The 26,301-nt window shown below is 38.1% G+C and overlaps 1 protein-coding gene across 7 annotated transcripts in view; it reads left to right on the top strand.

Moving 5' to 3' along the window:
- ST6GALNAC3 (ST6 N-acetylgalactosaminide alpha-2,6-sialyltransferase 3) overlaps positions 1–18,039 on the top strand; it is a 225,800-nt gene extending 207,761 nt beyond the window's left edge. For 6 of the 7 annotated variants that reach the window (XM_074876307.1, XM_074876309.1, XM_074876310.1 and 3 more), the window contains 2 exons: positions 8,734–8,841; positions 10,437–18,039. In XM_074876307.1, coding sequence (XP_074732408.1) covers positions 8,734–8,841; positions 10,437–10,623 — 295 coding nt within the window. In that variant the 3' untranslated portion in view covers positions 10,624–18,039. The remainder of the gene's footprint in view (positions 1–8,733; positions 8,842–10,436) is intronic. The other variant, XR_012629846.1, reaches the window with a different exon arrangement.
- Positions 18,040–26,301: the final 8,262 nt, after the last annotated feature.

Raw genomic sequence — 26,301 nt, forward strand, 5'->3', positions numbered from 1 at the left:
TAACATTGCCTTCCCTTCCATGTTAACATCAAAGAGGTAGTGATTGAACTAACACAATGACTGCAGATTGCAGAAAATTTGAAAGGATATCAGCTGGTGTACATCGCTGTAGTTTCTATCAGCTGAGTATTTGGCCCAGTGTTCTCCCCACTCAAATGAACAGAGTTAGGGTACAATCTCGTGCTAGCTGTTCTTTCATTTTCACCATAGCAGTAAAACAAAATACCTTTATAAAAGTCTCTGCTCACATCTCTAATGTCACAGACATACAATGTTCACCTTTAGAAAGTTGTCTCATACTTTTGCTTTAAACATAAAAAACCCCCCAAACTAATAGAAAATGTTTTTATGAAAAATTTAAGCAGCTTTCAGCCAAGGTTAGATGAACTCCCTTCAGTATCTTGTCTTGACAAGGTAAGAGCTAATCAAGAAATTTCTCTTGTATTCACTGACAATAGATTTCACTAAAATATGCAGCTAGGAGTAGTAAGTGCCCTTTAATACCAAAAGAAAAGGGTGGGAAAGCCTGCTTAATTAAGTCTCTTTGGGGATCCTGGATTAACTGCAGCTCTGTTTAGTTTACATCCTCCCTGGAGAAAAATGTGCAGACCCCAGACAGCAAGTATTGATTTAAGGGAAGATGCAGGAAAAAGTCACTGTTGTCTTTTCTTTTTTTTCTTCCATTTGGCACACTTTTGAGTTTTGATTCATTTTTGGTTCAAGGATGAAAATCTAAATCCCTCTCAACTCCCTCTCATGCTGTGGGAAAATGTGGAACCAGCGCTCAACAAACTGCATGCAGCTACTGGTGAAGAGTGCATAACGCTGCCCTACAGAGGCCTGTGGGACAAGTTGTGAAACCTGCGCCAAGGTTTCAGCCATCACTCCCTTTGTCACAGCCATCAGGGATTGCAGTAAATCTTTGACCTACCATAGGCCAATGGAAAGTGGAGAACGGTGGGATAAAAGTATATCATGGTGCCAGAGCTAAATTCCAGGCTTGAATACTGTCCAGGGAAAGCAGATTCGGCATTACCTCCCATTTGCTTCAGCCACTGCAAGCATAAGTAACTGTACTGTGGAGCAAGTGCGATGCTGGCATGGACCAGAAGAGTTGCATTTCCTGATAAACTCAGTCTTCCTAAGGGTGGAGTGAATTTTACTCAGGTGATTTTTAAAGAGAAAAATGACTGTGTAAAGATGCCAGCAGCTTAGCCCTCAAATCTGATTATGTGAATTTAGTTTCCCTTCATTCCAAACATAATAGCATGGTTGTAATGGTTGACACTTCTGTGGATCCTCTTCCAATTTAAACATCCATTTGCTCATCAATGAAATCCAAGTGCAAATGGAGATGTGTGGAGCCATACCCTTCACTTTCTGCACAGTGCACCTCCAGTGGGTCAAGGTAATCATGCATAAACTGCTTGACTTCAGATCCCAGGTGGCGACTGCAACCGGGGCGCTTACAAAAGGCATCTTTTACTAATAACCTGAGCACATGCAATAGCATGGGCTGTGCTTCAGACCACAGTTTGTACTTAAGAAAGGGAAATGAAAAATTCTTGATTCAAGAGAATATATATTTCTGGAAACGGGAGGATTAGGGAAGAGAGTGGGGAAGAAAAAAGATTGGGATTGGGATTTACTGTTGTGTAAACGGTTTGCACCAAGAGCACAGTTTGTATCTGAATACTCAGTGCAAGCTGCAGAAGCCAAATAGCTGTAAGAAGCTAGCATCTCTTGTTCTCTGTGGGGGATGCCATTCAGCTTGAAAAGATTAGCACAGGTTTTCCTGTACAAGAATCACCTCAAAATAATACATATATATGTGTGTGTGTGTGTCTATCTCAGCTGGAAGGCAGGGTTTACAATTATCATTCTTTAGTCTTGTTACTCTTCTCTGTACTTTGCAGAAAGCTGGACATCTATGATTACTCTTGATAAACAGGAGTTCTCCTTTTCTTTTCTGAGCTTAGCAGCACAGGCATCTGAAGGAGCCCTCCCTGCCCAGATGAAATAACTTCCTTCTCTTGTTGCCTGAGTTCACGACTGAGCTGAGATGCATCAAAGTCAGGTCAAGGAATCAGAAATAAGGAAACTATTGAAGCCTGTGCAGTAGAAGTCAATTTCTTTTAAGCTGCAGGGTTTTTTTGCCTCCACTTTGTTTCAGGTTTCCATGCATGTATTGAATAGAGCACAGAAAGAGAGGAAATAAATAAAAAAAAAATACGTACACAACACAAAGATTGGAACTATATGCATAAATTACATACCCAAACAGATGCCACATGGATTTCAGTAATTGCAGTAACAGATTCTTCCTTATTTCTAATATTGGTTTTGCCTGTCTAGATGCAGTTAAATACAAAGCCATAATTTCTCTGTTCCCTTTTGTGATCATTTAGAAGTGTCCTTCCTGTCTTTTTTTCAAGGCCATTTTGACATAGGATTTATTAATTGTTACATCTCTTTTTACATCACATTGTGAGGGGAGATTCTCATGGGCTAGTTTGTGACCTAGGAGTAGCCTTTACTGTGGGATTGTAGCAAACTCAACTGAAATGGACTCTCATTCTCTGTGTTCCATTGGTGTGGTATTAATATAGATAGAAAGCCTATATTTCTGGAGGTTAATTGGACAGTATGCCACCTGACTGCCATTTATTTTCAGGATTCATAGTAAGGATGATCTACCAAGAGTTTGGGCTGGCAGAAGTGCATCACTTCTCCATTCCCAGGTACATCTTGCTGGGCACAGCCACTGTCTGAATCTGGAATGTGGTCTGTGCTGTTCGTAATGCATTCCACTTGTTTAAGCTTTGCATAAAACCATACATGATGGATAATAAAACATCTGTCCATATATAAATGTTTCACTTTTCAGAATGACCTGAAGCACTGCGTGGGCTTTTGAACGTGTGAGACAGTCTGCTCACTGCTAGAGGGGCATGGGTGTTTATTATTAGATGTCCTGCATCATTATGGAATGCAAAGCAAGCACATGCGTGCACACGCACACGTACAAAAGAATGAATAATTATGATAAACAACTGCCTAACAGGTATCTTTATAATGCAGAAATAGCAACCATTTTAACCAGGTGAAATCAATTCTCTGTGCTTGCATCTTCATTGCTCTTGTGCTATTTTTTCTGCAGAAAGTATATAATGAAATTATTAGCAACAAAGCACCGAGTCTTAGAGAAAACAGAATTAAATTTAGGCTACTACTAATACTCTTCAGCATTTAGAGTCTTATCCTTCTCCTGTACCAAATGTACTTCCTTTTTTCCTCTCAAGAAAACAGCTTGCTGTCATGAGAAGTATATGTGCTCCTCAAAGGAGAGGTGCTAGGAAAATGAGCCTCGCTGTTCTCTCAGAGGTGGGGGCATTTTTCTGTCAGTTCATTCTAATCTGTCATTTACAAATCTACTGTTGATATGAAGAGGAAGGCATAGACCAAACCTGTGACTTGAGGAATGTGGGTGTTTAATTTGGCAAAGAAGAGTTGTTCAGCAGCTATATTCAGAGATGCTTCCTCAGAAAAAAAGAGAAATCTCAGTCAACATAAGTACAACGGTAGCATTAATTTGGGTAGTATAGAATTAAGTAATGGACCACCAGTTTGTGCTGGTCAATAAATATTCCATATTTTTAGTTGTAGGGAAACATTCTGTTATTCAGCAATGCAAAAACCTACAGTAACCCATGGAGAAAAAGAGCTAGTTGTCTTCAACAAGAGAGTGCGGAGGAGACATGTACCTTCTACTCTCATTCCTGAGGGTCAGTCAGAGATGAGGCTGACACAGGGCCAGTAGCAGAGAACCAAGCAAAACCAGAGTATACTGACCCCCTCTCAGAGGATTAACGGTGTCTTGATGCACTGCGGATACAAATAAGGACCAGAGATACGTCTACCTGAACATAGCCTAAGCTAATCTTGACACAGTTCTTGAAAATATTTCTAGTTATTTTGAATAATTTTTACAAATCTCTGAGCATGTTGGAAGGACATCTCACATTATGAACCTCCACTCTGTGGATTACAGGTCTCTTTGTTTGTTTAGACCAATACCCTTATTTATACTTCTTTATTAATCAAGGGGCCTGACAAGCTGCTGCAAATAGAGCTGCTGCTGATTCAGTAGTTTGGTAGGAGGGTCATCTGAGGATTAGAGTCTGTAAACAGCCTTTATGAAAAGATAAAATTTTTTGTCAATTAATTGGCCTGGAGAATCTTGTCATTTCAATCTGTCATTGTTGAATTTTATTTTACTGCAATATTTTGAAATGAAGCAAAAAAGGAAAATTGTCTAGCTAATGCTTTTGGCAAGCTCTCTCTTACTTAATAGCTTCTTGAAGTCCTAAATTTCTTCGTTTTTCATCTTAATTAAGACTTTTAATTGACCTTCTGTGCTCTCTAATTTCTCCCAGTAAAGAATTAAAGAATAGGCTTCTAAATTCTTTTCTGCAATCAGATTGACATGAAATTACTAGTCTACAGATCATCTCCGCCTTAACAAACTTTTTTTCCCATTTTTATTTTTTTACCACTGAAGTCCCCACTGGAAATTACAGTCCATTGAACCATAGAGCTAGAATTGATTGTGCACATAAAAATACGGGAACAACTGAACAAAGCAAAGACCTTTCTGGAATTCTATGGTAAAATCAGAACTCAAGTGACAACAAAACTTTTATCCAATTTGAACTCTCCTGCCCTTGATCATTAAGAAAATATTTGATGTTCCTCCATTTTCCCCTGATGAGAGAAGGAACTAGTTTTCCCTTCATTTAGCCTACATCAAAGCATGGTTATAGATGTCAAAAAAGATGAATTTCAGTCACCAACATTTTTATGGGGCACTCTCTATTCCATCTTTTTTATATCAATTTCTTATGCTTTTTGTAGAATATCAGAAAGCTAAGGCTAAAGAACCCTGTCTAATTGCTTTTATTTTTAATTATTTTTAAATTAAAGCTTTATGTATCACACATTACAATTCTAGCAATCCTAAACGTGTTTTTTACCATTTCCTTCTAAAATATATAAGGCAAGTCTCCTTTTTAAGGTGGTGTGGGGAAACTATAGTCCATTTTTTCTACTGGAGTTTATGGAAAGCATTACTAAAAATGCAAATTCTATGTTTTGAGACTTGAAACTTGCAAGTAACTGTTAATCTTGGAGCTTACTTTTATATTCTGAGATGAAATAATGACATTTTAAGCACTTAAACCTTCACTAAGAGCAAGATAGGCAAGCATATACTTTGTTTCAAGCATCTTAATTAAGTTGATTCCATTGGTCTTTTCAGGTGTTTAATGTTAAGCATATGCCTATGTACTTTTCTGAAATGCTGGATGGTATTTAGGAGGATGAATTACATCCCAATAACTAACATTTCTTTAAGAATCCTAATAATGTAGGAAGAATGCAAAATAAGCTTTCATTTTCAAGATAAACAGACAAAGCACCTTTTTGTGAGCATTGCCTTTTTATTGCTGCATCCAGCTGTAAATCATGTCTTGAACGCAAAACCATCTTTTTAAATGCATTTTTTGAAAAATAGTGCATTATTTTCTCCTGAGCTGTTGAGACAATTTCCTGCCTAGTTCTGGTGCCCCATTAATTTTAGAGTATAAGAAACAGTCACTGTGAGCCATAGGGAACAATTTTGGATTAGCACACACATATATATTACAATAGATTTGCCTATAGTAGTTCTATGGATCATGTTTAAGAAACTCCGGTTTTCCCTATTTTGGGATTAATGTCCTCCTTCCCTCAGATCTTTGCAGTACCATAGCCTTGTGCTACACATAAATGGAGGATTCTTTTCAGTGTGTAAAATTTGAAATTTGAATGCAATTACAGTAACAAGAGGAACTCTTTCTAATGAGTCTCAAAAAGCCCTGGTCAGAAAACATGTAAAACTCTCCTGTAGAGAAAGGAATTAAGTGCACAGTGTTAGCATAATAGCAAGGGCTGACATTGCTTTGCACTACAGTTTTATGGGATGATATTTTAAAAGGCATTCAGAGATTTATGACTTTTTAGGGACAGCTAAAACTGTTTTCACAGTTCTAATATTGCTTTCATTACAATGTTGAAAGTATGTTTACAGTATCAGATTGTATTCTAAGGTGTTACCAAAACATCCAGAATCCCCACTGCTTAAGTATATTCCCCTGTATCCCTATGTATCTTCAGAGAAAAAAATGGGAGGAATGTAAGTGCTTTGTTTTAAAGTATATAATCTGTATGCTGTCATGTACTTCATCTCCCAGGGAAGGTATCTGGGAACTCACTCTGCTCTTTTTATTTATCCTGCCAGTGTAGTATATAGATGAGAGGACTAAGGTCCAATGGTGTTAAAACAAGGCATGAAATATTGATTAATTCTTTTTTAAAATTCCTTTTTCCTCCTGAGTATAGCAAACTTCAGATGCTACTGTCAATGTAGTACTCTCCAATAAACCTCCATTATCGGAAGGGTCCTGATATTCATAGTGTTCTTATAAATGGTTATTATGATTCTAAATGGCTTTAAAAGCTCAAGGCTAGTGTTCTTCTGGTGCAAGAGCAGAAAGCAAGCTAGAAGCAATGCAGCTTTTTATCATGGCAGAATGTTACTCTGAAATAACATGAATTGGATTGGGAATTCTCTTTGCTAGACAGTGGCAGAACATTCTGTTTGAAGAAATGAAGACCCTAACAGGACAGATAAACAGATGTACAGTTTCATGACTATAAAGGCATCAAGAAGCACAATTATAGTTGGTGTCCACCTAATGAAACACAGGTATTTGACACCCTGCTTTTTGTTCCCACTTGTCATTCTTCAGTGCTAAGTTAACCCTTTACTTACTGTTTCTAGAATGGTCCTTTACAAAAGGAACTAAACAGATACTTAGGAGTTTTCCCAAGGAAATGGATGCTTCAGCAAAGGTAGAGATAGAAGTTCACACCAGCTAGCCAATGAAGGATGATAGACAAGGGCAAGGAAGAGAAGATGTAGCCCAAACTACTTTCAGTGTTCTTGAGTACAATGAAACTCTGTGGGAGTTGAGGTAATTGTTTTTCACCAAAAGAAAAAAAAGATTTGTTTAAACTGGAGTGTACTGGAGTTTCTTTAGGAATGTAAAGCTTTTGGAGCTTTTCTACCATGCATAGTAAAAGGTATTCATCAGAGGAGTTTGAGACTCAGTCCTGTATGGGTCAGGTAAATGTCATTATAAAGGTTATACAACTACTTTTTCACCCATCATCTTAATTAGTATTTAGTCAAACTTCAACAAGAGCAAGCAAGGAAGTAACACAGAATCTCAGCCAAAAGCCACTGATTGGCAGATTTACCTGGAAGGCAGGAGACGGTAGTATTGCTCTGAATCAGGAAGAAACACCTGAGGTTGGTTCTTCTGTCTTGCAGGAAAGTTAGGATTTATGGGCTGGATAAGTTGCTATATGATATTTTTTTTCCACATGAAAGCTTTATTCCAGGATGAAAATGTTTTCAGAAGATTTTGTTGATGGGTATAACTGAGTCGCACATAGGCATACTTGGGAGTTCTGTTGCTGCAAAACTTAATTGTGTGCAAACCTTAGGCTACTTTAACTTATGATGGAGAACAGACTGCTCCCTGCTGTACCCAAAAGCTAAGTGCTAAAATATGTGGCACAAATTATCCCCTCCTCTCACTCACACCCAACTCTCTCAAACTGAGCCAAAGTTGGGGCTCTATTAAGATGTTTTTATGACTTTTGTGATATCTTTCTTTGGAAATTGGACAAATTATTTATAATTTTAAGGTAATTATTTTCATTTATTTTAGTCAAACTGAAAGTAATACATGCACAAAGCTGGACATCAACCAGTTTGTAAGCAGTGAGGCCTAAGCGTGTTCTTACTACTTATGAGGTTTTAAAGCAGTAAGTCTTGCTTGCCCAGGTTATATGGGTATCTCTACTGACTCCTAGTCCCCCATTGGTAACACCTGCATGAGAGAGTGAACAGGATTTGGTCTGTAATTAACAATGCATACATTTGCTCACATAGCCACTGTGTGAGCCAAATCCTTACACATGTCATTTGGTCTCACAAATGCAAGTAATACTTTTGGAGTGATTTAATGCAAATGAGCAAAGGTTATCAATCTGGGCACTGTCATCTTGTGTTTTTCTCTCTGTTATGTTACCTTAAAGAATGATAAGACAAACTTATGTAAAGGGATATGTACAGAATTTTGGTTTTCAAAGCCTTGTATTAGATGGTTTTCTACCAATGTGTCCTTGAAAGTTTCATTGCTGTGTGTATTTTCAAGCTGAGGATAGCACACTGCAGATTAAGATTTTGCTTGTGGAAGAAGGTGGTGCATACTCATATGCACACAGCACAAACTCTGCCAATAGTTTGTTTTTTGGTGAACTTTATCTCATTTTGCACAGTCTACCAATGGCTATCTTTTGGATGTAAAAATAAATTATTTTCTGTCTCATGGGAGATGCATTATTTAACTTCAGATATTTAACATGGTATTTTTTTCTGTGGACAATGGCCCCAGGCTGGGAAGAATGAAAGCACATATATAAATAATTCAAAATAATTGTATGGTTTTGACAGATTGTCAAGCTGTTTAATGCCTTTTGTCCCAGGTAATAGATTATATTTCTTTGATAAAGTGTTGATAATTTCTCATTGCAATTTGTTTTGTGTATGTTGTATTTTTACAGAGTCCAGTCAGGTTCATATCTCAGTACGGGTTGGTTTACCTTAATTTTGGCTATGGATGCCTGCTATGGAATTCACGTCTATGGGATGATAAATGACACCTATTGCAAGTAAGATCACAGGAAATTATTTTCATACATCTACAATTCTGCTGTCTTGTCAAAATTTCACAACTGATTTTAATATCATAAATCCAAAAAATGGATCAGGCAGTCATTTCCCAGTGTTTTCGATGTGACACTATTGTCAGCATATTTAGTCCTGATATGTCATTTGCTGTTGATAAAATAAAAACATTTACAAAATCTAACATCAGATGTCACATGGAACTATTTTTAATCAAAGATCTTTTGCAGTTTCTGAATTAGCTGCAAACAAAGTATATTCATACTCCTCTGACAAAATGTACTTACTTCTAGTGCTAAAACAAATCTATAGAGGAAATACTAATATATTAGATCTCTGAATACCAAATACACCTGGAAGTGAAAGAAACTGATTAGCCCAGGATAGTTACCTGAAATTACATTTCACCACCACTGAGCAACCTACTTGAACTTTCTAGGTTATATATGGCTTCCTTTGAGTAGTAGGGGGTTTCTAATTAGATAATAAAACAAGTCCTGTGAGCTTTATCACAGTAAACTGACATAAATTCCAACCAACTACTGTTAGTGACCTTACAGTGACAATGGATTAATCCTATTGTCAGAAGTATAACTCTAAATACAATTAAAGCACGTTAAATGCTTTAATCTATAGTGTATGGTAGAAAAATATAAAATAAAATTATTGCTCATTCAGAAACCAGAAAATGTCATAATCAATGTATGATACTAGTACAAATCTATTCTCCTGTACCTAGGCTGGTTCAATTCTTGCATGTAACCAGTCCAGTGGGTCCTCAGCTCCTAGAGTAAAGTCTTTGTGCAGACACTCACTCCACATTCTATGTTACTCTAGTGTGGGATGCATTCTTGGCAGACCCTAAAAAAAAAAAAAAAAAAAAAAAAAAAAAAAGAGGAATTTGAGTCACAGCTGTTTAATTAGGGTATCTTAACATTAAAGGCTGACTTTTTAGAACTTGCAGATCTCACTGATTGAGTCATCCAGATGGAACGAACATATGTTGTTCTTTGTTTATGAAAACACAGTGGGTGCCCTGAGATGAGGGGTGACAGGACTAAAGTTGTCCTCACAGAGTTCAGCCAAGCTGGCATTGCATAGCCCTGATGTAAAACCAGTAAACAGCATGATAGCACTTCAGTCTGTTGACAGCAGAGAAGGATTAAAGCTGCAATTCTGACTGCATTACCTACTTATAATGTGTATTATTCTTATAACTGCCTTATGCAGCCAGTTCAAGAACCAGTTTCAAGAGTTGGGACTATCCAATGAGAAGACTTTGCTTAGAGATGGAGCCTTATGGACTGAGTCCTCCAGGTTAAGCAAAACGTGCAGTACACATAAGAGCCAGCCCATCAGCTTCTTACTGACTGATAAGATCAGTGTGTGTTGAGAGATACACTTAGTTTCATTTTCTGTAGGAAAATTCATACAAATCATGCTGTAATGAAAGCCTTTCTACAATTTAGCAAAGGAGCTCAGGTGCTGACACATGAAAAGGATTTCAGATAATTCAGGTATAGTATATATTAATGTTTTTCTTGGAAATAATACTTAAGTGTTTCTTTTTTTTCCCTAGGTCAGAAGGTTTTCGTAAAGTTCCCTACCACTATTACGAGCCAGGAAGAGATGAGTGTGAGGAATACTTTCTGCACGAAAATGCTCCATATGGAGGCCATAGGTTTATCACGGAAAAGAAAGTATTTGCTAAATGGGCCAAGAAACACACAATAATATTTACACACCCCAACTGGACAGTGTCTTGATACTGGTTTTCTTAACTCTCCCTTAACATCATATTACAAAAATGTCTGAGTTTACAGTAATTTTGCTTACATGTGGCTGGCCTTTCTCAGCCTAGGTAACACTAAACTAAAAACTGGAAGACAAAGAGGGTGATGGTTCAGCTGTTAAGCAAAATTAATCATCTGTGGAAGGCAGGCACATTGTTTATTTCTTAGGGTTTTACTCCACACAATGCACTTTATACTTTAACTGGATTTTACTTCAAGGCAGTAGCAGTTAAAGAGAGATGAGATTTCCTGTATATACAGGTGCACACAGAGAACATGGTGGTCCTTTGAAACTTGTCCATCACCTTAGTTAATTAATTTGCAGTACTACAGCACTAGTTCCATTTGCGGTACTAGTAGAAATTTTCCACAAAAGAGATATGAGGAAAAATATAGACCTCTAAGGTCTATGAGAGTAAATTTTAAAAAACACTCAAAAACATTGAAACATGTGAGCACTTGCATATATGGTAAAATTAGAGATAAGCTAAACATGGTTCTTGAACTGTACACAACTGTTTCATGAGTCTTTACTCGAAGCTCCTGATTAATTCATAACTTCTGAAGTGCAGCTTCCTTCCACCCTGGTTAGACTGCATCATCTTGGATGATGTGTTATGTACTTTTTGAGGCTGTTGTCCCACAGTTTAGCTCCAGCATCATGGCACTTAGCAAAGACTGTGTTTTGCAGCCCATGCTGGACCTTTGGCTGTTGTACCAAGCCTGCTATCAGTACCCAACCTGGTTAGTGCAAAGTTGTCTCATGAACAGCAACATTTACTCTGGTTGTGCCTTTGAGTTTCTCCAACATCCCAATACCAGCATTTTGACAGTATTTCCCATGCAGCCATCATAATTTATTTTACGTCTCTAGTTTCTCCATCTTTAAAACCAGTGACAGTATTTATCTACCTCACAAGGGAGTTGTGAGGATTAATTTAAGTCCATAAAGCACTTTCCTGATGAACAATGCTATACAGCATTTGTTCTTAACACAAAACCAATGGTACCTGTCATTTATTCTTGTCTGTTGGGTATATGAAGAAAGTGACATCATGTCTGGATCTGATGGCAAGTTGTTCTGTGCATCCACATTCCTACTGAGGATAATTAGTAATACTGAGTTCTCTCAGCTTGTATTGCTTCATATGAAGTTGAAAGAACTCACCACCTCGCAGTATTATCTGCACATCAAGAGGCAGTTCAAGAATTTTAAAATGTACTCATCTCTAGTTGAAATATGTATTTCCAAGCTTACTCTCATGGAAAGTTTTCAACTGCAGCAGACTTATTTGTAATATGACCATAATTCAACTACACCTGTGAGTTTTATTTAAACTGTATTTAAATTAATGCTTTAAGTTTAGAATGTGTCCTACAATTATTTTAACATTTGGAATGTCAGATTCAACACTGTAATAGCCAATACTGTGAACACTTGAAAGAATCATGTGTGGAACGTGACACACAGGGTTTACTCACACTACTTAAACATTAACCAACAGGAAACTTTGTATGCTTTTGTAAATCATGAAAAGGGGAAAGTAAAAAGCTATTTTTACATGTAAGTATTTGTATACTGACTATTTCCTATTGTATATTTGTATATATAAATCTATATTTTATATGTTCATGGCATATATATTCTCCCATCAGCAACTGCAACTTGTAGGATGGGGAGGAGATTTCTGTACCAGTGCTCCTCCTCTGATCATTGGTTTCTTGTTCCTGTTGGTAGGTGATGCCAGGGTATCTTCTCTCTTGCCCCTTCTATTTGCTACTGTAAATGCAGCTTTCTGGTTTTATTTTTAATACAGCTCAGCTTTCACTGCTTACTTTAGTGCTGTAAGTGTTCATGCTGGTTGTCAGACAAAGGCTGGGGCCATGCTTATGATCCTGGATAAACATCTATATTCAAAAACAGGCTCTGTCCCAGACTTCTTGCGTCACTTGATGCCTGACCTTCCTGTTTGGAAAAGGAAAACAATAGTGTCTTTCTACTCCCTGTCTTGACTGACTTTCTTGTAAGCTCTTGAGATGGATATTCTCATTTGCAATGTATTTATATAATGCCTTGCAGAAGAGGTGTCCAAAGTGTCTGCAGGCTACAGGCAATGCTGTAATACAAAAATAATTTAAAGTGGCTGCTTCTTGTCCCTGGAGTTTAAAATCAGTTGTAGGCTAATATAGCATGGGATGAAATCAAGAGGGGGAAGGGTCATGGATGGATGAAGAGTTGTAGTAACAAAAGACAGTGAGCTAGTTTTATCGCCATATGCATCTTTTCAGTTCAGATGGATGGCTGGATAGACGGAAAGCTAATAAAAAAATTGTAATGCAGTGTTTGAAGAATGCAGGACACGCAGAACTAGGGAGAATGTTCCACATATATTGTACAGGGCAGCCTGGGAAAGCCTATAGCTCCCTTGTGGGAAGAGGAACTGAAAAGGAGAATGTCAGTCAAATTGAACTTGTATTTAGAAAGACTTCAAGTTAATAGAAAGTTACTATGAAAGTGCTGCACATGGAAGCGCAGTTGGGCTGGACAGACTTACATGAGAAGTGTCCTCCTGAAGCGTAGTCTTTCTCCCCAGCAAGCACTGCATAAGGATTCTGCCTGAGTTGTGTTCACATGCAAGGCGGTTTTTAAGCCTGAGAAAGTTTTTAAGATAATTAAGACTTGCTAAATCACCATAAATCTGTTGTAAAATATGTGCTTCATACTGAATCTCCTTGTAGAGTTCTTGCATGTTGTATGAAACAATATCTCATGCAAAGGCTAGCTAAGAAAAATACAGCTCTAAGAACAGCTAAATGTACAGCAAAATTGACAACATCATTAGAGTACAGTTGTCACAGAGCAAAGTATAAGTGTTGCTCTCTGCTTGGATTTGCAGTAAGAGCAGATCCACTTTTAGAAACATTGCGGCAGGCTTCATTCACACTAGAGTAAATGAACATCAGTTCCCTTATTTAAATGAGCCTGTCTTTAGCATAAACTAAACACATATTTGCATGATTTTTATTATATGAGTAAGGAACTGTGACCACTGTGTTAAAGATGATTCTACAAAGAAATTACTTTGTTGAAATCTGTTAAAAATCATCACTGTGGTACTGAAGAAAAAATTTCAGTACTTGGCTGTGTAGTAAGAGACCTTGATGATTCACCTTCTGAGAGCAGTTAAGACATCAGCTGAGAATCATTTATTAATTCTTTAAAATAAAGCCTACTACAGTTTACCTGAATGTAATCAGATCCTAATTGCTTATTCATTCAAGCAGTCCTATTTTAATCAACCACTCGTGTATAAAACAAGCAGGGAGTTTACCTGAGGTTTTCAAAATAGGTCTTCAGTGCTGCTAATACAGGAATACTCACTAATAATTTGGCCCTTTTTTTTTGCCATCAGTCAGCTAAGTAATCACCAAATGTTTTGTTTTATAATTTAGTTTTCTAAAATATACTTTTTGAAGGAAAAAAAGGCATTTATTGTTTGGCTTGCTGTAGGCTTGGTTTTAATAAAACTTTAAATTTTAATACACTTTATGTTTTATGTTGCATTACCTTCTGATTTAATGTTTTTTCCAAGGAAAAAAAGTTTTAAATAGGAGCAGACGTTTTCCTAAGGAAAAAAAAAAAATCTTTTTCACTGGCTAATTACTAATTCACAGGTAGTTATCTAAATAACATTAAAAAATGGTTTTTGTTTTTCCAAACAGACACAGCAGACATGATCCCAACCTTTTCATCCCCACTAGATGTCCGGATCACATCCCTCTGCTTATACCAAGGCCTCTTCACAGAAAGAAAAAAGTAGTCTATGTATCTAGCCAAATTCCCTTTCCATCTGGGCTGGGAGGCTCCATCTGCAGACTGCTCGTATCAGTTCCGTCAGTAAGCGGGAAGGACTGAGGAAGAGTTCTAGTTAGGAGCAGATGGTGTTCCAACTTCTAAAAAATGCCCCTTAAGTGCTTTAAGAGAGGAGTACCAATTGATCTCTCCTGGAAATACTTTACTGAATTATTCTGTTTCTTCAAATGCCTTTAGCTCCTGTGTAGAACTATTGTCCTACTCTCTCCAGTAGGAATTACCAGCAATGGGAAAACATGCCCTTTACAGGAAGAAGTAGAGGCAAATTCTGTGTTGTTAAAGATTTCTGTATAAATAACACCAGGGATGAAGAAGTCAGCCTGACACAAATTATCTGAAGACTCACTGATTTAGGAATCTCTGAGGGCTCAATTCAAAACTAATGGAAATCACTTTGGCAAGTTCATGAATACAGCAGCCATCCTAGTAAAATCTTTGCACTCCTGGGTGCTAAGGTAAGCAGTGTTTTGTCTGAGAAGTACCATGTGCACATAATGAGTTCTGTAGTTAATGACGAGGAGGCCATCCAGCACTTGGAGGGCTGATACAGATGGTCTTTATTCACCTGTTCGTGGGCTGGACAAAAGTGGGACCCCACACAAAGATAACTGGCAGCAGAGCACAGATGCTCAACCAGAGGACATGTCCAGGTAAGTAGGAATTAAGTAAGTGATAACTCATGAATTATAACTGGATGGTGCCCTTAGTAAGTAGAAAATGAGAAGCACTTTACATATTGATGCTTGTATTTTGCTGACATTTTTCTTCTGCATGTATCTCAGAAATAGCATATGTCTTTTGTTGTGCTCGAGCAAGTCTGGGGTTTATGATGAATGTTAGGGTACCCACAAGAGTGTAACTCCGCGTTAGTGCCAAAGGATCACATAGGAGCTGTCTGTGGGCATTGTGATGTACTGTGTACAACAGAGACTCATGTTTTTACTAAAAAAGGCCTGTTTTTCCTGACTAGGCATAGTTCCTTTGAGGAGAAAGTGTTTCATTTTCAGCAGATCTGTCTCATTCTGTTCATTCTTTCCCGAGAGGATGCAGAGGAATGTGACTTAACCATGGGGGAGTGAAGAATGATATGGTAAATAGCCAACCACCAGATTCTTATGTATTTTTCTGGTTATTGCTGTGATGTATAGCTAATGACACAGAGAAAAGCAAGCTTTTTGTAAACCTTGTATCACATGATCTGCAGGAGTCTCATGTGTCTGTTCTGGAGTGGAGTCTCCTAGGCAAACCCTCCAGAAAGGGGCTGAAGGAGAAAGAGAGGGTCTCTCCCCATTGAAAGACAGGGCTTCTGTGGAAGCCATAATAATCTGTGAGGCATACCTGGGCCTGCTCCCCAGCTTTCATCGGCTCCACACCCAGCCGCAGCTTTGGGCCCTTTCCAGCCCCCCTGGATGAAGCATGTTCTCCAGCTGGCTTATGCAGCCTGTGAGCTGCACAAATTCTGCCCCATCCTCCGCTTCTGTGGGGCCAGGGGAGTGGTAATGCAAATTTGGGAGTGAGGAGTGACTGGTGTCAGAGCAGGGATGCTCCCTCAAGTCAACAGCATGATCTTGCTTGGGGCACAGTCTCACCTCAGGTGCTGAACTCAGTTTCTTTGAACATGGTCAGAAAGATATCACTGGGTTTTGTTATTGTTTGTATGATTAACTCACAAAGAGTTGCCATTTTATGGGTGTCTTAAACAGCTGATTTTGCATCTTTTTTGCATTGCTTGCTGCTATTTCTGGGAATTCCTCAAGATATGCAGCTGTCAGCATCTGGCACTGCTGTTCTGATTTACTGGCCATAAAGAGAATGTAAACTTGAACTAATGCATGTTCTTACCATGTATTATGCATGATAGCATGTTACACATCCTATTCTCGCACTATAATAAATAATGTAAGTTGTGTGTAAACTTAGTTTAAGCAGCAGAAGTAGTGCTTTTTCTTTCTCTCATATCATGTGTTGCCCAGAGCACTTTGCTGGAGCTCTGTAAGTGCCATTAGCAACTGGCAGCAAACAAATTGTTGAAACCAGTCAGGAAATATTTACTAAATTTTACATTTTTCCTTGAAATATGAGAAATAGTTAAACTTGCTTTTGTGAACCTACTCAGGTGCTCACAGTCACAATTCTATGTTCTAAGGAAATCTCACATCTCAGTGTAACATCACGAATAACTTTACTGACATGGGTAGTGTCAAGATGTTGGCAGGGCAGCGATCACAAATTTTTTACATTTATGGGAGTATCTTTTTAACAGGAACTGCACATGTAGAAGATTGGCTAAGATGCCTGTAGCTTTTTCATATTGCTGCTGAAAATATTATTTCTGAGGAAAAAACAATTGTGTGCTCACTGCTCTGTTGGTTGTTCATCTATCCCCTCCTCATACACTCACATCTGCAAATGCAGAGTGTCTATAGGGAAAGTTGTCTTTTTCCAGATGGTGGCAAGTAAGAACAAATAAGACTAATTTACATCATAAATATAGGTTGATTCATGTCTACATTATGTCTACGTTAGCGAGGAATTAGCTCAGCTGGATCAGATCTGTAGCCTGAAACTGTTGGTGCTAAGGACCTGATCTCCACACCATACACAGTCTCTAGTTTGGTCCCGTGGGCTGAATGCCACTAGTGCTTGGAGAACATCTTTTAGTTTCATCCAAAAGGAATCTAGTTCACATCCTCAGGAACACTCCATCATGCAAACTAAAGCTTGTTAAGTGAGGCCACTATGCTGGACTGCCCCACAGGAAAGTGAAATTCCTGTTAGCCTATCTTTTGGTTAAATACAAGCCCTTTGTTGCTTTTTTCCCCGCTCAGGCTTTGCATGGGTATTTTTCTGCGTAGGTATTTTTCTTTCAAATCTGACATCTGATTCCTTCTGTCAGATCATGGGAATCAAGGGCTCCTGACTCCTCCTGAAATTAGCATCCAAATGTGGTGTCAGGAATGTGGGATAGGATAGAGTAATCCAGCATGGAAAGTGCTTAGTTTGATGAAGAGTTAACTGTGATTCTGCTTGGGGTTGTGTTTTTGTCACGAACATGCTGGATGCTTGCTAATGCATGCATTGTTTTTATATACTGCATCACACATAAAAATTCCCTTCATCATTTTCCCAGGGTATTTTTGTTCTTGTGGCCTTCCAGTTGTATCTGTATACATGTGCATATGCGCATGTATACACAGTGTGCAAGTATTCTTCTGTTCCTAGACAGTTGCTACTATATGCTGCTAACATAAACTTATTTGGAAAGTTCATGTTATGTTATTTATTACATGTACTCTTTGGTTGCCTTTTTGTAATGCTGACAAGTGTATTCATAGTAGATATCACTGTAGACTTAGAAAACTTTCATACTATCTATACTTATTTTAGATGTTCTGCCATGTGTTTTCTTGCTATATGCTTTGTTTTTACTCCCATTTGGAGAATGTGCTTCTATGTACTTGCAAAATTGTGCCTGGGTTATTTTAAAATATGAATAAATGTATACAATTTTCCAATTGTGTGACATAATTTATACATGATTTAGTGCTAAACACTTTTATTCTTGTTTATGTATATGCCACTATAATACCTGACAGTTCACTGAACTCAAAGAAACAAAGATCTCTGTTCTAGAAAGTAGTATAATCTGCTGCACACAAACATAAACTATGCCTGAATTACTTCTTAATTGACTTTAAAGACATTTTAAGGCATCTATCCTAAACATATCCAGTAATGTTGTGAATTGTAAACTCAGCCACAAAACCTACACTTACAATAACTTTTTTTTTTTTTCCTGTGTGTTAAAACACATGTTGTGCGCACACATGCACACAGAAATGGAGATTTGTAGGAAAGGTACATTGGATCCTACCATACAGGGTACATCCTTCAAGCACTCTCTTGGAGCATAGCACTCTCGGAAGTCAAGTCACTGAAACCCCTAGGAGTGGACATTCAGCATATGCTTGAGGGAGCTGTGTAAGACTGAAGGGCTGTGGGAGATATCTCATCTCATGAAAAGGTGTGAACCTCTACTTGCACCTACAATATTGACAAGAGTATGAGGAGGACCTACAGAACATCTCTTCCATCATGCAGTGGACCCCATGGTGCTAAAAGGGGGAAGGAACGAGAAGTCCTCTAGCCTCTAACTAGCCTCTGATTTTCCTTTTTTATTGCCCAGCTAAGAACATGATTAAAAAGCAACAGGCTTCAATGTATAAATTTTAACTTGGGCCATATGTGCTGAATTAAACACGTATAGACCAACTGGGTTTGTGAAAGGACTGGAGATTCCAGGTGTGTTTGGCAGCACTGGCATATATAATGCAGCAACTGTTAACATCTAATTTTGGTCCAGATTCTGGTGCTTAGGTACTCACGGCACAAAGATTTGTTTCCTTTACAAACTGGGCTATTTTGTCAGCCACCAGAAGGAGGGGAAGGAAAAAGAGAATTTCTGCGGTTAGACTAAAACTAAATAAAGGGAAGAAATGCGATTCACATGCTCAGCTTTGAGGGTCCTTCAAATTTGATATGCTGCCAAGGGGCTTGTTAAGAATTTGTGTGTTATTTTTCAGACATACTCTCTGAATATACCATAATGTTCCCTTCAGAATCATTACAGTGTGAGCTGTGAATGCATATTAATAGCATGCTGTAATATGGATTCATTTCACCCTTTTTCCATTCAGGACAGTTGGGTTTGTATATTGCTCTTGAAGTACATTCATACTTAATAGTAGTGGCATGGGATATGAATGAGAATTTATTTGATTATTTGTCATAGAACCAGATACTCAGGTAAAAAAATAGTTTAATTATTGAATTATCCCCCTTAGACCTTTTCAAACCCTTACAGAATAGCCTATCCCCCTGAAGTTTTTGTTCCTGTGGCTTTACATTTGCATCTTAATATATCAGTTTGCACCAGATCACCTGGTAATCCTTGCCAACTAGTCTCAGTGTTCGTTTCTTTTTATTACCAACTTCTTCCTTAATGACTGTCTTCTGCAAACCTTTGGGTTTTCTTCTGAATTGTTGATAAAAATATTAACTAGAGTATACCCAGGAAGCTATCCCAGCAGAATACCTATTCTGTGATCATTCCCCATTTAAATTCACATTTTGAAATGTCAGTTAACCAGTTTTTGATTCATTTAATGTGCGACATATCAATCTTGTATTATCATGATTTCTTAACTCTAATGTCATGAATACCACATCAAATGTCATATAGAATCAAAGTATATCAACAGTGTTGTGTTTTGCTTGTAGTCACAATTGGAAAAAAAGCCAGCAAATGTGTTCGGCAGTATCTATTTTCCATATTGCACTTAGATTGGCATTTACCATATTTCTCCTCTTTAATTAGTTAGTAATTGAGTCCCCTGTCAGCCATTCCATTACTTTGCTCCAGATCAATTTCAGACTGACAGGACTGTAATTATCTAGGTCATTAAGTTTATCCTTCTTAAATATTAACACAACATAAGTTTTCTTCCAGCTTTCTGGAACTTTCTCAATTGTTCCAAGACTTAGCAAAAAGTAGTAATAACAATAGAGATTCTTCTGTCAGCTCTTTAACAACTCTTGGATACAAGTTATCTGAAGTTTCCTATGCAAATACTTATTACTTCAGTAGCTTCCATTTAATGTTTTTCTTTGGGTTTTTTGTTGTTGCCCGGTAGTTCATCATCCTCATAGAGCATGTCTGCCTTTTCCTTAAATACCGAACACAAATATTTATTGAACACTTCTTTCTTGTCTTCATTACTCTTAACAAATCTTACACTTCAATCTGATAAAAAATTGGTACCATTATCGGGATTTCTAATGTATTTAAAAAATACTGTCCTTAATTCTCTGGCCATAAATTTCTTCTTACAACTTGGCTACACTTATTGGAGCAATTATTTATGTAATTCCTTATTTCTACTCTATATTCAATGTTATCAACTTTCTTTCTTCATGCCATTAATTTAAAACCACGTAGGGGCTTTCATTAACCCTTTGTGCTAGGTATTTTTTAAAAACATACAGATTTTTTTCCTAATTTTGCAGCTATTAAAAAAGATCAAGTTATTGATCAGTCCTCTGTCCTAGCTGATTCTCCTTTACAATAATTTTCAGTTTGGTAACAAGGCTGTACCATCCATATTACTGTTTGGGCTTCATTCTCTTTATGGCCATAAAGAGCAACCAAGCTATCATCATAGCCAGTAATACTTAGTTCTCTTATCAATTCCTCTGATCTCTTTTCATTATTTACTCATTTTTGGAGTTTCCCTTTTTGCTTTAAGAAATGTTCATATATAATGTTCAAAAATTCTGCAGAAGTTTTTGCACCAGCATCATGAAACTTTAGGCATATGTCAGGCACACTGAAATCTCAGATGATAGTGCAGCTTTTTTGCTCTTACACATTACAGAAGGTGCAAAGGCATCCAGTCATCCCACTGTCTTGTATGATTTGGTGATTTGCAGACAGCAGCTACTATCCCATCTAGTGTTTTATCTGTTAGAGTATTGATCCATTGCATTCAAGATCATTCGCTGCTGACCTGCCAGTGTCCTGAAAACAGACGTTTTTTCCATAGAGTTCCACTCTTCTTCCCCTTCTCTCTACTTGATCTTTCCAAAATAGGTTATAACCATTGATTTTAATGTTCTGGTCATGCAGTTCTTCCCATTTAGTGTCAGTAACACCAGCTACACTGAATTTATAAATAGGTCATTCTGATTCCTTTCATTTTTTACCCAGACTCTTTAGTATTAGTTTATAGGAAATCTACTACTTGTACATCCTTGATTAATTTTGGTTTTGTCATCTTGATTTCATGCTAGATGAGGACTCACTTGGGTTTTTGTTTGTTTGGATTTGGGTTTCTTTATCAATTCCTCTTTTAGCACTCATTTTTGGCCTCTTCCCTAGCAGGCCATTTGCCTTTTTACTGAACAGGACACCACCCAAACAGTGCCATCCTTTCATCTGCATGAAAAGACAGATGCTCCATGTTCAGAATCATTTGCCAGCCAAGGATAATATCCTAGAGGATCATGCAGGCATTCTTCTCCTTCAGCAATGTTCAGGATTTTCTGAACTTTTCTAAGATCTGTGAGACAACCCGCTATGAAGTAGGGTCACTGATGCTTAATGTGTAATCACTGATGATCCTTGCTCTCTGACACTGGATGTCTGTTCAATCTTAAAAGACATACCTTGCATCCAGGCTGTGCAGGAACGCTGTACTGTTATCCACTTTTCCTTTGCAAAACAGTCTTTCCAATCATCTTTGTATCTCCAGACTTTTCCCCAGATTGGTTTGTCTACATATGATCCCTAACTGTCCGTTTCTGAAAAACATTTGCCTCTAGAGGATTCTGAGATTTGGGCAGTGGTGAATCAGAGATGGGAGAAAGCTGTTTTCAAATGAAAATGTAGGCTGTTCTAGCACATCTGCTTGGACCCTTATTTTTATTGTTCCACAAAGAAACCTGTGGGCGGCCCAGTCCCTGGGCTAGTAGCTCCTGTCTTTCCTCTGGATCGGCAGAATTTGGGAACTATGGAGTCTAGATTCTGAGACAATATGTAAAGTGAGCAGAGGAACTGTCAAAAAATGAAATAGATTAAGAACTGGCTTGTTTTGTCAGAAGATTGATCAAAATCTGTGTCTTTCTATGGGAGATTTAAATGACAACTAGCATTCTTCACTGGAAAAAGCAAAACATTCTACAAGAGAATTTTCGATTAACTCTTCTCCTTTTCAGAGGAGAGCTATGTAAATTAATTGTCTTTGACAGGTGAGGTCTGTTCTCATCTTGGTACAGGAGATAAGGTACTGGTTACGACACATCTGGGTAGACTTCCACAGCTTTTTAATTACAACAAAAGCACTTATCAAAAATGTCTTGTAAACTGAGTGTCAACAGTGTTTGGATTGCAGCTGCCAGGCCATGGGGTTTGGTGACTTACCTGTTTAATGATATGATGAAATCCTCCAGCAGGATATGTCCACATGGCAAAGTACAAGCCCATGCCATGCAGAGATACTCTTGCTGGCTCTGAATGAACAAAACATGTCTGCACACACATAACATGCCCTTTGTTACATTTTTGCACGGAAAAACATGAAAAAAAATTGATAGAGCACAGCCTCACAGCTCTTCTTAAATACCTAGTTTCTGTGGCCTGTGGTGTGAACAACAGGTTGAATTACTTGGAATTGTGAATCACTTTTGGTATTGTGTTGATTAATTCACATACACACACAAAATGACATGGTAGAAATCTCATACACTAAAACGTCATAGATCAAGTCACTGCCATGTACTTTTTTTCTGAAAGTGGTGTGGAAGGAAGGGGAGACTGCAGAGTTTACACTTGCACAACCAGCTAAAATCTGTATATAGTAAGCAACTTGAGATCATCAAGTGATTGTGGAGGGAATTACGATGAACACTATAATGATTTTATTTTTTGTTATTTTTTCATGCTATCTTGAAAAAATCCGTTCTTTTCATCAATAGCTCGAAGATTCTTCCCCCAAAAAAGTATGAAGCAGACTGACAAAGAGTTTCTGAAAGTGGTTTCGATTACATGAAAGGAAGCAGTGGGAATTTAAGAAAGGCAGAGAAAAGAGTGAATACTTAAGCTAAGGATATTGAGCCATAACATCCCAGCGTTTTATATGCTGCACTTCTCATTGGCATCAATGGGAGCACCGACTTAAAGCTTAGTACAGGATTTGAGGTTTTTCCTTTGTATCCGCAAATGGCTATAAAGCACAGAAAAAAAGAAGCCAGCCTTTCTGATGCTGAAGCCTTTGTTTTATCTTTCATGATACTTGAAATGGCAACCAGCCTTAGTGACAGTTCAAGTTAGTGTCAGAATGCACTTTTTTCAGAAAAAGGAGGGCCAGGGAGTCAAACTGCATCATTTTTCAAGGGCAGCTTTGCAATCCTTGGGAATTTTAAAATGTGGAAAGTACTGTATTAATTTGAGTGCATTGGTAGTGAATGGGATAATTTAGTAGCACCTTCCGCTCTCAAGTATTTCTTTCCTTGAATAGATTATTAGACGGCAAGGGTTGAGGATACAAACCTCGAATCATGAAAACGTGTGTACATGCTGAAGAGGTATTACAGTGAATTATAAGCACTGGTAATAGTTCAGGATCCAAAGGGCTTGCAACCTTTGCTTTTGAAAACATGCTTTAAATCTTATCATTCTACAGCACCGTCTTCTCAACTCTGTCTCCTAAATGCTTTTGGACACACAGACCATGGGATTAATTATATACTGCAAGCAACAATTCATGAATATTTAACACACTCATTTATACTTAATGAATAAATTTGCATTTTGACAGTGTTATTTAATGTGGTTTAAGGAAATACTGCTCATTACCTTTCAATTTTGTAGATTAGGAGAATGTAATTGAAATGATAAGGTAGGAGAGATGCTGAATGATTTCCATGTGATTGTTCGCACAGTTTGTTTCTGCAGTATTTTGATCAAAACAGCTGTTTGTTTTGTTTGGGGAAAGTTTCTGTCTGTCTCAGTTATTTCATCCCAGTCTGAGAGGCAAAGCTTGAAGCAGGCAGGCACGTTCCCGCCAAAAGGCTGAGGCATGAGGCAGCCCCCCCACCTTGCCCTTAGCCAGCTGGCTTTGGGGCGGGACATTCTCTGCCAGACAGAGAGGTGGGCTTTCATTGGAGAAGAGGAGTGTCACTCTCCAAGAAAGGCAAAGGATTGGCTGTTTGTCACCAGCCTGTCATTGGAGGAGGTGGTTCTGAAGAGGGAGACAGGTCCCTTAGCAGAGGGCAGACAAGATGGGTGCTGTGGTGGTTGATGGCAGTAGCAGCTCTGATCCAGCTTCTGGTAGCTGACGTGGACCAGGTGGTGTCCAGGGCTTGCTATAGGTGTGTTTACAGCCCACGGGGCACTAGAGGTTGTTCTGGAGAGTTCTAGTCAGCCATTTCTACCCTGGAGCTCCATGTGGAGTGGCGGCAGGCCAAGGGCCACCTGTTGCCCTGAGAGCGCTTTCCTGGCCTGGGCACAGCTGGGGGAGATGATGCTGGGAACATGGCACCCTTGTAAAACTCATTCTTCAAACCTGTGTGCCAAAGAGCTGCCATCTCTGCTCAACATCTCCTGGCAGCAGGATCTCAGAGTTTCCAGATGGGCATTGTCCAGGCCTGCCAAGGCCCACCATTGCACATGGCTCTGAGCTCTTGAAGACATCATATTTCACAAGATGTGATTTTTTTTTTTTTTTTTTTTTTCCTGAAGACCTGGTTCACATGAGAACTCTCTTTCAAAACAAAAAACCCACAGAAAACCTGTAGTTCATCTTGCAGAAAAAGCTCGGAACTGATTTGTGTACATTTCAGCAGTTTGAAAGAAAGAGGTAAAAAAAAAAACCAAAGATGGGGTTTTTTTTGTATTCTTAATTTTTAAGCCTATCTCATGTTTTGCAGAAAGGGGAAGCAGTGGGGAGGAGGAACAATTTGGGGTGTTTTTCTGGCAGGAATCCTGATTTGAAAACTATTTAAATAGCTAGGATTTTTTTTTTTCTGTTGAGTTTAATAGGACTAAGTACTCAACCTTGGTACTTGGTTGTCTTTGCTTCACTTTTTAAGCATGTATTTAAGCTACTCTAACATTTCCTTAGGGCTAGAGGTACTTTAGAGATTTCTTAGATAATACAAATGAAAAAAGTCTAAAATAATCAGAAGTAGAAAACGAATTGCCCAGGACTTGATGGTCTTGGATACTTCTGTACCTGAGCAGCAATGAGCACAACAAAATATCCCACAGGTTTCTTGTATTTAATATCAAGATTTGATTTTGTAAAACAGTTTTTAAAATGGCTTACAATTTACTTCTTTAACAAAGTATATGCATTGTTCCTCTTTGTTATTTTGAAGTGCCATATGGTGGCAGATACTAATCTACAATATGTTGCCATAGTTCTCTCTGATCACTCTTGAAAACAACCTAATTACCCAAATGGAGCTTTGACCTTTCAGTTTTAATGGACTATTTCCTGAGCACATTTCTAATCAAAAAGAACTGCACAAAATGTTATTGTCAAAGTTGGCTACATATATCTTGTCTGGGAAGGGAAGAATCAGGCCAGAATCAGGCTATATACTGTCTGTTCAACACCCAGGGTAATGATGTCTCGATTCTCACAGTGGGGCTCTGGAAATAACTTTGATGTTAAGCAAAACAAAGATTTGAAAGGTAGAAACTGTTGATGCCCTTCTTCTCTGGGCAATGATGCATAAGCAAAGCTGGCTTATCTTTGACATACTCCTCATCCTGTGGGAATATTCCCACACAATATTAATAGAGGTGGATGTACCAGACAAAGCTGGGATCTGTAGTTTGGTATTCTTTTCCCTTAAATTCTGTAAGGTTTGAAATCTTAGATAGTTTTGGCCACATCTAGCAAGCTAAGTGGCCTATGATTTGCATTCACATTTCAAAACTATCTGGGCCTCAGTGATGTTACATCACTGTACATCTCCATATCAAGAATTATGTTTCAGTCTGTCAGTGACTTAATGTATTTCTGCTTTTAATATATCAAAAGAATCTAAGCTTGTAGTGGAATGCATGGGGAAAATCTAGGTGGATTTCCTGCAAATGGTGTCCTTTTTACTTCATATAAAATGCAAAAGATTTGTCAGGGGCAAAAGAAGGTATGTGCAGGCACCAAGGTCAGTTGTTTGCCAGAGGAGTCGTGCAACCATTTGCATTTGTC

This window comes from Strix uralensis, chromosome 8, assembly GCF_047716275.1.
Source record: "Strix uralensis isolate ZFMK-TIS-50842 chromosome 8, bStrUra1, whole genome shotgun sequence".
In the NCBI taxonomy this organism is placed as follows: Eukaryota; Metazoa; Chordata; class Aves; order Strigiformes; family Strigidae; genus Strix; species Strix uralensis.